This window comes from Pseudorasbora parva, chromosome 21 (assembly GCF_024679245.1).
Source record: "Pseudorasbora parva isolate DD20220531a chromosome 21, ASM2467924v1, whole genome shotgun sequence".
Classification (NCBI taxonomy): domain Eukaryota; kingdom Metazoa; phylum Chordata; class Actinopteri; order Cypriniformes; family Gobionidae; genus Pseudorasbora; species Pseudorasbora parva.
This window is the reverse complement of record NC_090192.1, coordinates 10,217,551-10,231,137: the sequence shown is the minus strand read 5'-3', so window position 1 is coordinate 10,231,137 and position 13,587 is coordinate 10,217,551. Positions and strand designations below refer to the sequence as shown.

General features: G+C 36.4%; 1 protein-coding gene across 2 annotated transcripts in view; it reads right to left on the bottom strand.

Annotated features, from left to right (window-relative positions):
- Positions 1–13,587, bottom strand: part of mpp2b (MAGUK p55 scaffold protein 2b) — a 57,015-nt gene that overhangs the window by 34,490 nt on the left and 8,938 nt on the right. For both annotated transcript variants that reach the window (XM_067429141.1, XM_067429143.1), the window contains exon 2: positions 10,116–10,189. In XM_067429141.1, the coding sequence (XP_067285242.1) occupies positions 10,116–10,146 (31 nt within the window). In that variant the 5' untranslated portion in view covers positions 10,147–10,189. The remainder of the gene's footprint in view (positions 1–10,115; positions 10,190–13,587) is intronic.

The following is a 13,587-nucleotide window of genomic DNA, read 5'->3' as shown; positions in this document are numbered from 1 at the left end:
TATTTTCAAGGCAAATGCTAACATAAAAATTGTTTATCTTAATTTCAAATAAATGTTTTATTTTTAGTATGTCACTGCACTGACATTATCACAGCTACTTTTAATGAACGAAAAAACAATCACCACTATTTTCATACAACTTAATCACAAGCTCTTCTTCAGCACAATGGTGAACCACAAAAACTTCAACAAAAGATTCTCCAACATATTATAATATAATGTATAGGTATACAAAGACTCAGACGTGTAATCTCACGCTAAAAGATGAGCCACTTTCATGGTGCCTGAAACCCACAGTTGGTGGAAACATATGCCTATCCACCTAAACAACTTCATGGTATAGTCCCTAGGCTTTTGCCTTTACTCAAACACTAATAAAGTAACAATTTCAACATTTACTCTCCTAAATCAGTAGTAGCAAAGCATGCTGGGAAACTAAAAGGCATACAAATAATCAATGCGGTTTAATAATTTAATAATCACACTAGTTAATCTGTAAATGAAAACACAAGATGACTGTAATGCAATCACAGATAAATATTGTGGTTCTAAAGAACAATGTTGATACAGCAGTCATTTCCTGTTCCTGTTCATTGTGAAATCACGGTACACTTTTTAATGTATATTTAACTGCAATATGTATTGTAGAAGTACTACTGTAAAATATGATTGTACAAGGCAAGGCAAGTAACAACAAGTTTATTCATATAGCAGATTTCATACAATACCATTTCATCAAATGGTAATTTAAAGTGCTTTATTAAAGGTATTAAAATAATGATAACACAACATATGCATAAGAAATAAAAATCATGATTCACTAAATTCGGGACGCTCACTCATATGGGAGAGATTGAGAGTCAGGTTTGTGATTTTACACTATAACTTGTACTGCAAATACCTAACAAATACCCCAATGCATGCAGTTATTTTACAGTGTACTCTAAACATAACCTTGCAAACAGTAAATCTAAACCTTGTAATGAGGAAAGTGAAAAATAGAAAGTGCACATTTCTAATAACTGGCTAAAGGAGTTATGTCATGCTGGATAATCAGTCTGTTAGCCATCGTGATGTTGTCACCTAGTGTTTACTTGTGGCAAACTGAACCTCATTATCTCAAGTGTCAACTGCTAAATGAGGACCCTGGATGGCACTTCAGTAATGGCAAGGAAAGCAGTTCATTTAGGATGGAAAAGCAAAGGATGGAAGCCAGCAGGTCCTGACAGTGATGATGCAAGGTGTTGAAGGTCAGTGCTCACAAGCTAAGTGGAAACAACGGGCAGCAAAAACTAGAAGTACTGAAATCCCTTTTAATGAAGACCTTTGACAATCTTGTCCCAACCCACCTTAGAACCTAGATCAGCTCAAGACATTCTGTCCAAGAACCCTTTTGCCATGCACTTCATTCAGTGAGTAATCGAGCTGGCCTTCTGGATCAGCGTGTTTAGGTGCTTAGAATCTGCTGGAAAAGCATTGCTCCCTCAGCACAATGCAGAAAAACATGCTGGATACTAGAGCCACAGGATTTGAAAGCTACATGTTTAAAACCTGAGCAGCATTCTAAAGTACAGCCAGCTATATATGAGCAGATTGCTTCTACAATGCCAGCAGGTGGTGAAGCCACAGGAAACGTTTGAGCACCAGAGGGCACTATTGATTGACAGCCAAAACTTTGGTTTAAAATCACCCAATTCACAGCGCAGCACAAAATTAGTTTTAAGGAGATGCGTATGTAAAATAATTGTTACTTTGCACGTTATCTCTTATGTTTATGGTTATTTCAAGCAGGATTGGCAATAATATAGAAGTCATTATGATGATGGGTGTGTCTGCTACACAACCCAACAAATTTTATGTTATACGTACATAATTATGCAGAAAATATTTAACACAAATTTATTATATCTGGGATTATTAGCAAAAAATGGATTTGAATACAATAAACATTATAATACAAGTCTCTCTGTTAAATTAGCATAAGATACAATTTTAAATAAATTAGATTAAAATAAATTAATAAATTATACACAATTTATTAACACAAATTAGATTTAGATAAACAAATAAATTATATTAACTATATTATATTAATTATTTATTAATTATTATTATAAATTATTAACTTAATAGAAACTAATGTTAGATATATAATATACATTTTAATGTATTTATTGGGTGTTCATAAAAGACAGTCTTAAAAGTCTTTTAAATTTCAGGATGAGTGTTGACAAAAATATGTTCCTCTGTGGGGGTCCGTGGCATCTAAAAAGTTTGAAAAGCCTTGATTTAACCAACGTTTAAGTTGTTATCTAAAATGATTTTGAATACATGCTGTTAACAGAATCATTGTTGAATCATTTACAGTTACTAGATACAGTATTGTATAGCACAATATAATTGCATAACCACAGTGAATAACTGTAAAAGGTCAGTTAAGTTGTTCGCCCACACACCTTCCAAAGCATGAATCTATCTATATATATATATACATATACACACACAGTGGGAACAGAAAGTATTTAGACCCCCTTAAATGTTTCGCTCTTTGTTATATTGCAGCCATTTGCTAAAATCATTAAATAAAATCAAGTAAAAAAAAAAAAAAATCTCATTAATGTACACACAGCACACCATATTGACAGAAAAACACAGAAATTAAATTTTTGCAGATTTATTAAAAAAGAAAAACTGAAATATCACATGGTCCTAAGTATTCAGACCCTTTGCTCAGTATTTAGTAGAATCACCCTTTTGATCTAATACAGCCTTCTTAGTTGAGTCTTTTTGGGAAAGTTTTTCACACCTAGATTTGGGGATCCTCTGTCATTGCTCCTTGCAGATCTTCTCCAGTTCTGTCAGGTTGGATGGTAAACGTTGGTGGACAGCCATTTTCAGGTCTCTCCAGAGATGAAAAACACCCCCACAGCATGATGCTGCCACCACCATGCTTCACTGGTTGGACTGTATTGGACAGGTGATGAGCAGTGACTGGTTTTCTCCACACATAGAATTAGAATTAGAATTAGGGCCAAAAAGTTCTATATTGGTCTCATCAGATCAGAGAATCTTATTTCTCACAATCTTGGAGTCTTTCAGGTGTTTTTTTAGCTAACTTTCATGTGTCTTGCACTGAGGAGAGGCTTCAATCTTCCATAAAGCCCCGACTGGTGGAGGGCTGTAGTGATGGTTGACTTTCTACAACTTTCTCCCATCTCTGCATCTCTGGAGCTCCACCAGAGTGATCTTTGGGTTCTTCTTTACCTCTGTCACAAAAGCTCTTCTCCCCCAATAGCTCAGTTTAGCTATAGGAAGGTTTAATGGTCGTCCGAAACGTCTTCCATTTTAGGATTATGTGATTTAAGGACACTGTGCTCTTAGAAAATTTGAAAAAAAAAGTGCAGCAGAATTTTTTTGTAACCTTGGCCAGATCTGTGCCTTGCCACAATTCTGTCTCAGAGCTCTTCAGGCAGTTCCTTTGACTTCATGATTGTCATTTGCTCTGACATGCACTGTGAGCTGTAAGGTCTTATATAGACAGGTGTGTGGCTTTCCTAATTAAGTCCAATCAGTATAATCAAACACAGCAGGACTCAAATGAAGGTGTAGAACAATCTCAAGGATGATCAGAAGAAATGTACAGCACCTGAGTTAAATATATGAGTGCCACAGCAAAGGGTCTGAATATTCAGGAACATGTGATATTTCAGTTTTTCTTCTTTAATAAATCAGCAAAAATGTCAACAATTCTGTGTTTTTCTGTCAATATGATGTGCTGTGTGTACACTGATGAGAGAAAAAATAACTTATTAAATTATTTTAGCAAATGGCTGCAGTATAACAAAGCGTGAAAAATTTAAGGGGTTCTGAATACTTTCCGTACCCACTATATATATATATATATATATATATATATTCTTATTCTTATTTCATGTTAGCACATCTATAACAAATGAAAGTTAAAAAAGTGATAAAAAGTTAATAAAGTGATACCAAACTTCTATACCCTATTGTCAAGATGCCATGTGGTGTAATCATCAAGTAAGATAATTTCCCTATACCTAGAATGCTTAATCACTTTTTTTTCCCAAAACTTTTTAACCAATTTTTCAAGGTAAAACGTATTTTTCACAAAACTATTAATTAGTAGGTTTTTGCGAAGCCACGCCAAATTATATTTTTCAACCTGAAACTGGTCATAAAATATCAAATTATCAGTTTGTTTTTTTTAAAGATCAATGGAGAAAATATTTATAGGAAATTATAATAAAAAGTGCCAATTACTTAATATGGTTTTATTTTCATCAAGATTTCTTTTTATTGGACAGTTGTATCACCCTGACATTTTTTTTACTTCATTTCCTTAAAACATCTAAATAATATCCAAATATTTTTAAATTCAGATATGTAAAATAGCTAACCACAGAAGATATGTATTCAAGTCACTATATGTTTTTTTAAATGTTTTTTTTATTTATTTATAAATTGGTAGATAAAACTAAAGACTGATGACAAACATCATTGATCAACTATAGTCCCAGTGCAGTTCTTCATGTTGTGCTGCTGAAGCACTCTATCTTGTCCCTGTGGAATTTCTTCCTCTATAAAAAGAGTCTTTAATATACGACTCATAAATCATGTTTTAGTATGTTTCCTTTAACTCATCCTGTGAAGCAAATTTAGCCTATATGCAAATCTAATGACAGGATCAATAATGGCATAAATTAGGACTAAAGTCATTGTGTCTCTTATTTTACAGTCTACAAAACCTTTTTCGTGACTAATTAGACATCAGAAGCTAAACACGTCCTGAGGGAGTAACATCTGGGTCACTAACCTGTGAATAACAGTAACTTGTCCCAGGTTGCTGCACCAATTGTTATTCACAGAAAAATGGCAACGCTCACCTAATTTTTCTTGGTCTTTTTTCTGTCTGCGTGCTCATTCAGTGCGATCAAAGAACTGTATCAGCTCTGAACCAAGATTCTCTGCGGTGTAAAGAGATTACAGTGTTTTCTCATGGCGGCAGGTCGGGCACTGTGAGAACATTACGTGCATCTTAATGGATGGATGGTAATGTCAGTTTCTGTTAAAAGATACACATGTGATGGTGACACAAGGTGATGATGACTCACAAGGTACTTCCATTAAATATATGCTCTAGGGCATCTTTATTTTAATTACCGCACTTCCAAACATTTTATGGATTGAATTTATTACTATGGTCAATACACTAGGTATTAGGTAATAACATTACAGCATTTATTAATCTGGGGTATTCAATTAAAGTTCCAAGAGGTCAAGTCTCTATATTTCCTTCCCAGCAGTAGTCCAGACAATACTTTTTTGGAACAATTATACATTTCCATCAGGGCATCATAGTCATTTGTAAAAGAAAAAAGGTTACACTCTATTTTAAAGTGTCCATGTTACAGTGCAATTATACATTAAATTACTCAGTAATATTAATTAACCACATGTACTTATAGGTTTAGGGTAGGATTAGGGTTTGGTTGAGGGCTAGTTACATGTAATTATTGCATTTAATTATGCATAATTAACTTTTATTACTATGGTATGTACATGCAACATAACAAGAACACTGTAAAAAAAAAAAAAAAAGTGTTACCAGAAAAAATCCTAAGCACTAAAAATAGTTACAAAGATAAGAATCTTGGGCCCTGCGATGTCTAAGAATTTTTACCAATATTTACCAAAAAAGTAAATATTTTTCCCAACTGGATATAAATATATGCTATTTATATAGCATATAAATATATATAACCCTTGGGACTGAGAAAACATACTGGGGGTGCAGGATTTACCAATTAAGAAAAGTATGGAATATTTTTATATTTTGATCAAAGTAATTCTACTAAAAACAAACAACGTACATAATCTAATAATCAAAACCTCATCGTGAGCACAAAACAAAGTTAACTTGTAATTTCAAAGTTTTGTTTCTCCCCTTGCAATCTCTAGTCATTTTCTAAATTATAACACTGTTTGTTATGAAACGTTCTTAATTTGCTGATTAATATTGCTAAATGTACGCCTATGGGAGAAAAAAAGTCAAAAGGCATTAATTTGTCTCAAACTTGGTTTAGCGGTCAGATCATCTGTATGACACATCAAAATAATTGCATTCACTGCATTCTCATGTTCTGCTGTGTTTTAGTATCTATTTTGCTCCAAGCTAGGGTACAGATCCGGACAGCGGTACGCCCTTTGAATACCACTGATATAGGTTAATGAATTCATAAATATAGTGTGCATTGTTAATTCATGCTTGTTAAAAATATATAAACTGTTAGTTTGTACAACTTTAAAAAAAAATCTGTTACAGTGGGTCGCATGCTTTATGAGCTTACTGGCGATGGACACCATAGAGAGAGTCCCCGCGGCCCACAGCAAGTCAGGGTTTTACAGACACTACTTCCTCATTCCGAAGAAGGAGGGTGCCCTAAGCCCGTCCTCGAAGACAACTTAACTAAACAAATCCTCTAGCAGATTTGCACAGGGTATCGGTTTTTATTAGTGGATCTGAAAGGTGCATACTTTCATATTCCGATATCCCCTACTCATAGAATGTTCTTGAGGTTTGCATTTAAAGGGGAGGCTTACTAGTTTATCGTCCTGCTATTTAAACTTCCTGGGTTCAGTTTTCAACTCTGTCCAGATGCTGGCCTGGCTGTTACCGGAGCACACGTTCATTGCGACTGGTTCAAAGCTGGTCTCTGCCATCTAAAGACATTTCAGAGTTTGCTGGGCCTCATGGCCTCAGTCCTGGCTAAAATCCCACATCCAACCCTGAGCTTGGCGAACAGGTCGCTTAAACCTCAAGGTGACCCACTGTTCCATCAGGGCTCTGCCACTTTGGCGGACCCCCCCAATTGAAGTGGATTTGTGGCTGATCTCCAGATAGAAATTGGTCACGACAGACATCTCAAATACAGTCTCAAACACAATGATCCACTGACACATCAACTGCCTTTCTGCTAGATCTGAGAGGCCACCACGTCCTGACAACACAATGGTGTTAAACCGGTGGATGCCTCCTCCTGTGGGCACAGCAAATCCTCCGCTCAGTGAGGACAGTGCACATGACGGGTAGGCTGATTTCCTCTCCCAAGCAGCAGACTCAATTTGACCCCCCAACCGGAGTTGTGGAGTCTTGTGTGGCTTCGACAGGGGCCTTAGTGCCTTTCGTGAAGTGTGCAAAATACCATTGCGAAGACGGGAGCCACATCTCCAAGGTGCCTCTATTCCCTTAAAGGGTTACTTCAGCGATTAGCATATGGCTTTGTATCAGTAGAAACCCTGGAGTATATTCAAATGATTGTGCTTTCCCCCCTCATATCCCCCTGAGACAAGAGATTTATGCATTTTATTTCTGGAAAAAATCCTCCTATGATGCAAATTGACGATATTTGCATCATAGGAGGAATGTTTGCCCAAAGGCTAAAGACTACAGCCAGCAGAGGGAGCCATTTCCGCATGTTTTGAATCCGCACATGGGGGATGGAGATCACACTCAGAGCTCAGCTCAGCTGCAGGCACTCATTTAAACGGAGCTATGGTGAGCAATGTAAGTCTTCTAACTTCTCAAATTAATTTCTATGGAAGTTAAGCTTGCAAAGGCATGAACTGAAACGAGCCAGACTGAACTCCGCGAGTGTGAATGTATGCCGCGAGTGTAGTCGCGATTACCTCACCTCTCATCACGAGACCTCATCAGCTCATTATTTCACTCCTGCAGTCAGTGCTCAGTGCTGTGAGACTCGCGCGGTGACTCACTCATTATATTGAACAGACACGTTCAGTTTTTAATTGTAGTGTCTTCTCTAACTCAGTCACTGTAATCAAGTTGGTGGCTTTGGGAATGGAGCAAAGCATTCTGGGAATTGTAGTCTTTCATCACCATGAGACAAAAATACATTTTTTGTCTTTTCTCAGTCAAGAAGGCACCAAATTAAAAAATAATTTCACATTTCTACTACATTGATGACCCAGTTTAAATACAGATTCATCTTCCCAGCGCTGAAGTACCCCTTTAAGTGGTCTGTCTAACTGGTGCGCGGTCCGGAATCACGATATTGTAACTTGTGATGTGACGTCAATCCTTTTTTTTTGTACACGAGTGGTTGGACGGTGGGCAAACCCTGGCCACGTTTAAGGTCTAATGTGCTGTACCATGCCTCCATTGCTTGGCAGTTGTTGAGTAGGAACAATAATTATTAAGTTCCCTAAGGGAGCCCAAAGACTAAACTCATCTCGCCCCCATAAGGTTCACACTTTTGGACGTGTCCACCTTCCTAAAGGACCTCCAAGGCCCCTCTCTTCAGCGATTAGCATATGGCTTTGTATCAGTAGAAACCCTGGAGTATATTCGAATGCAACCCCCCACCCCCCACCCACCCATATCCCCCTGAGAAAAGAGATTTATGCATTTTATTTGTGGGAAAAAATCCTCAGAATATGCAAATATCGAAATTTTGCATCATCAGAGGATTTTTTTGGCCAGAGGCTAAAGACTACAGCCAGTAGAAGGAGCTATTTCTGTAAGTTTTCAACCCGCGCATGGGGAGTGGGATCTCACTCACAGCCCTTGGTTCAGGCAGCTGCAGGCATTCATGTAAACGGAGCTGCCGGCGGAGCAAAGTTTCAACTGTTTCAACTTCTCAAATTAATTCCTATGAAAGTTAAGCTTCCAAAGGCATTAACTAAAAATGCGCAAGACTGAACACACGCTGTGAATGTATGCCGCGAGCGCAGACGCGATTACCTCAGCTCTCATCAAAAGAGTTAATTCAGCTAATTCATTATAATGAATGTAATCTGACTCCTGCAGCATTTGTGCCATGACACTCCCTCAACAGCTTATTCACATTATATTGAACAGATACTTTCAGTTTTCAATTGTAGTGACCGTTCTCTAACTGAACTGATTTTATGAAAATGAACGCAGCGGGAAAGTGATCCAGTAATCCAGTAGCTGTATAGAGTCGGTCAGATTTTGGGCACTCTCTCTCAAAATTGCCCTTTTGCTAGTGCCTGCTTTGGTTAAGTGAGTTGATTACCTCTAGTCACTTTCTATTAGTTCATCCTGTCTTGAGTTTGGGCTGAATGACTGTAAGGTCATCCTTAAGCCATGGCACAGTTATGTGCCTAAAGGTAGTACAAGGGGCGTGATTTTTCCCCCAGAACCAGTTCAGTGGAAATTCCATCCTGCAACCAATTTCATTGCCTGAGGTTACAGTGACGGGTAGGTTTATTGGTCAGGGTTGGGTGTAGGCAATCTTTATTGTGATTGACATGGCCAATGAAAGTTTTAGAATCCACTGAACTGGATTAGTTGTGGGATCATTCGTACAAAGGTGTTTATGAGCGTATAGTGACCTTTTCCGAAAAGTTTGCTTTGGTAAGCTGTTTCGAAATAAATTAAAATAACTTTTAATGGTTAAAGGTTAAACATGTTTTGAATACTTTCCCATCTTCCATTGTTTAGAAAAAAAACAGTCCCACCTCAAACTACAAAAAAAGCACACTTCTCATATCATGGTGCCATGAGGTATAATTTAAAAAATCTAAATTGATGAATACCTATATGGACAAGCAATCTAGATAGTTTCTATTTTCATTCACATTTTTGTTAAATTATTTTACATTTATATTGAATCTATTTTAATTATTGTTCTTCTACATAATCTTAATTCTTTAAAAATATGCACCTGCTATAAATTGTAATTGCTTGTCTTTTATCACTTGTCTCATCACATCATCCCTTCTCAACAGAATGTGATTCATCTCTCTGTTTTTCAACAAAAGAACATCATAACAGAACAACACATTGATTTCAGAGAAATGCAATGATATTGACTCAAGTGTCTCTCCAGTGAAAGCTAGGTATGATGCCTGGCGGATGTGTGGATGCTCAGTGAAGCACAAATATTTAATCCCAGTTTATTGTGGTGTTCCAGCCAGAAATGGCTGACTAGCTTGTTATGGTTGACACTGACATTCCCTTCTCATTATTTCACAAAACCCTTTTGTGGACTAACACGATTTTGGAATGGTAACAAATTCAGATAATTATTAAAAATAAAGCATCTTACCTGAGTCAGAGCTGGCAGACGCCACTGGCATTTTCGTTTTCGTTTGTCTCTGTCCGTGTATCAAATTTGTCCAACTAAAAAAGGAGAGAGAGAGAGTTTCTGTATGAAAAGCAACTTCATCACATGGTCAGTCCAAGTATTTACCCCAAATCCCCCCTCTCTGCAGGGAGCTATAATACATTCAGTTCTGGGAAGATTACTTACAAATTGTAGTCCATTATTGAATACAAATTACATGACGAAAATTGTAAAATAATTTATTAGATTACACATTTTGGGTAATGTATTCTGATTACTTTTGACCTAACTTGTTTATCACAAAGATTTGAATAAGATTATTTTGTACCATGTATATAAAAAAACAGGAAAAAAATTGTTTTCCATTTATTATCAACAACACAAGGTGCATTAAATTACAGGGTTTCCCAAAATAGGGTTTGCATAGTAACTGCAGGGAGTTTATGAGATGAAAGTTGAATAAATTAAATCATAAAAAATACTTTTAAAGAAAAAATAGATACTTTTAAAACAAAAACAATACTTAAGACGTTTTTTTTATTGCATACCAGTGTAACCATTAAACAGCATTAGAGAACGGTGAGCATGCAAATGTGTTGTCAAATTATTTATATATTAACTTAAAATCTTATATAATGCATATAATAATAATGCTTGAATAATATGTAACCATACAACCCATCTGTTTATAATCTGATTATAATCATTTTAAAATAATATAATCTAATTACAAGTACTTAATTTTTGAAATCTGATTACATAATTCAGATTACTCAGTTACTCTCCAGAACTGAATACATGACTTTTTTTATCATAACAGTTTCAGGTAGCAAACAAACTCTTCCAAGAGTTTCTACATTTGACATACACAGAAATCATTGCAGCATTTAGTGTGTTTTTCTTTCCCGAAAAAGAAACATGTTACACTATCCTGGAGGGAAAATAAATGTGTGAAGCCATGGTCAAATTTGGCAAATATTTCACACAATTTCGGATACCTGCACACCTGGATACACACACAGCTGAATGGCACTTTATTACAGGGAGTTTAAAGGCGCTATCTTACAGTGTGACACATCTACTACACACACACTATGTTAAATATAGCTCTCACTGAAGCTGTTAAACTCTGACTGTGCACCTCAGCAATACTTTGCATAACCCAGCTGAATGTGCACGAGAGAGAGAGAGTGTGTGCCAGTGTGTGTATGCTCCAGTGCTCTTAAACATTCTCTTTAGCTTAATGTCAAAACCAAACTCTTAGCACAGAGCACGGAGAACCACAAACATGATACTGCAGGGTTTCTGAAGACTGTGAGCAATAATATTAATGATAACAAAGCAAAACATAAATCAAGAAGTTTCCCTTCGGTTCACAAGACAAAGAATAATACACAATAACAGCAAACTTACAGTGTCACTACCCACCAGCAGTTAAAAACATGCAAGAACTAAACACCTTATTTATTCAAAACCACTCATAACGGTAATCCAGTGTATGAATCCATAAAATCCTGCTGAAGTATAGAAGTTCCAATAATATCATATATCATTTAACAAATTACAAATAATATATAAATGAGAATTCTGAAAACACACACACACACACACACACACATATATATATATACATACATACATACATATACATATATATATATATATATATATATATATATATATATATATATATATATATATATATATATATATATATAATTAAAATATAATTATATTATATTATATTAAATATAATATAAAATATAATATATATATATATAATTTTTTATTTATATATATATATATATATATATATATATATATATATATATATAATGTTTTCAGAACGATCATTCGAATATACTCCAGGGTTTCTACTACAAAGCCATATGCTAATTGGGGAAGTAACCCTTTAAGATTGCCCTCAAAACAAATGTTAATTATTTTGAGCATAAGGGTTTTCAGCAAACTGTTCTTAGACTCTGTTTTTATTCGATAAATAAAAATACCTAGGAACATTCATATGATGATTGTAGTCACTGTCAGAGACTATTTTTCTAGCAGAAGGATGGAATTGGAAAGGATTTTACTTTGTAACATCAGACTGTTGTGACATGGATTTTCCTCAGTGGCAGATAACCCAGCAATCAGCTCTTCCTGCCAGCACAGGAGCCTGAACACAGCTGTGTGTGTGTGTTACTGACAAGTGATAGATAAGCTACAGGAGCAATAGGCAAAATTACATCTCTTAACACAAGAGAAGCATGAGAAAAGTATCTGTTTCTTCAAGCAATGGAATGAGTACATTCTGAAATACAGAGTACATCCTAAAGCAATCCTGATCACAGTAAAGACACACTCTATTCATTCTTAACAAAGCTCAGTTGTCTCTACAAATGAGGTGGAGTCTGTGCCATTAGTGTCACCAAATGAAATTCCTGATTTTATTGTGCTGGATTCATTGGTGTAAGTAAATTGTTTTACTTTATGGCTGATACAATACTCTCGTGGCAATTCATATAGTTTACGCTATGGCAGGCTAAATTCTTATTTCATACAATCTCATTTATACATTTTCATAATCTCCTTACACTGCTACACTGCTTACATGTTTACCTGGGGTGCCCAAACTTTTGATCCCCACTCTATGCAAGTATACCTTTATCTACCTGCAGTAATGTGTACAAGTATGTATACATACAAAAGTATGTAGAGCAGTCTGTTTGTATCATGTGTAGTCTTTCTGTAGCTAAGTTGAGCATTTAGGACTTGATAGTACAATCCATTTGAATAATCGGCACTTTCTTAACATCTTGAGTGGATAGGGGTAATCACTTCATGGGGGTCATCAGGTGGGCAACCTCCTTCCTTGGTGTTTCATTGATAGGCCCACGACACCTCCAGAGGGCTCAACAGCAACACCTGGCGTCCCAGGTGTGCTCCCATTTGCTTTTAGCCCTCTTGTTCATTTTACAGCCCATTTGGGGTCCTTGCTTTTTAGCCACAGCCAGTTGCTGCTTTGCTCTGCAGCCTCTGACAGCATTCTAACAGCTTGTTGGAAGGCCTGTTCTCTAACTCCCAACCCCTTCAATAGCTTTGTTGTTGTTGTGGCTACAAACCCTCTGCAACCAGTCTCTATTGGTATTAACTGGGTTCGCCATTCCCGTTGTACTACTTCGGGTGCTAAATCTGAGTACTTCAGGCTTTTGCATTCATTCGCTTCACCAACTGTAGCCTCTCACGGCACAGTTAGTTCCACAATGAACAGGGACTTTTGAAAGGTCCCGGGCAGTGTCCAGTAGGGTCGATTCCACTTTAGGAAGTTGTCCTGCTCTCATGAATGTAATGAAGTTTGAGCATACACGTTTTGGAGGGAGATCATTGTTGATGGTTCTCCTTCCTTCCAGGATAATCGCCAGTTGTCTCAGGACCTGATTGTGCCTCCAGGTGTAAC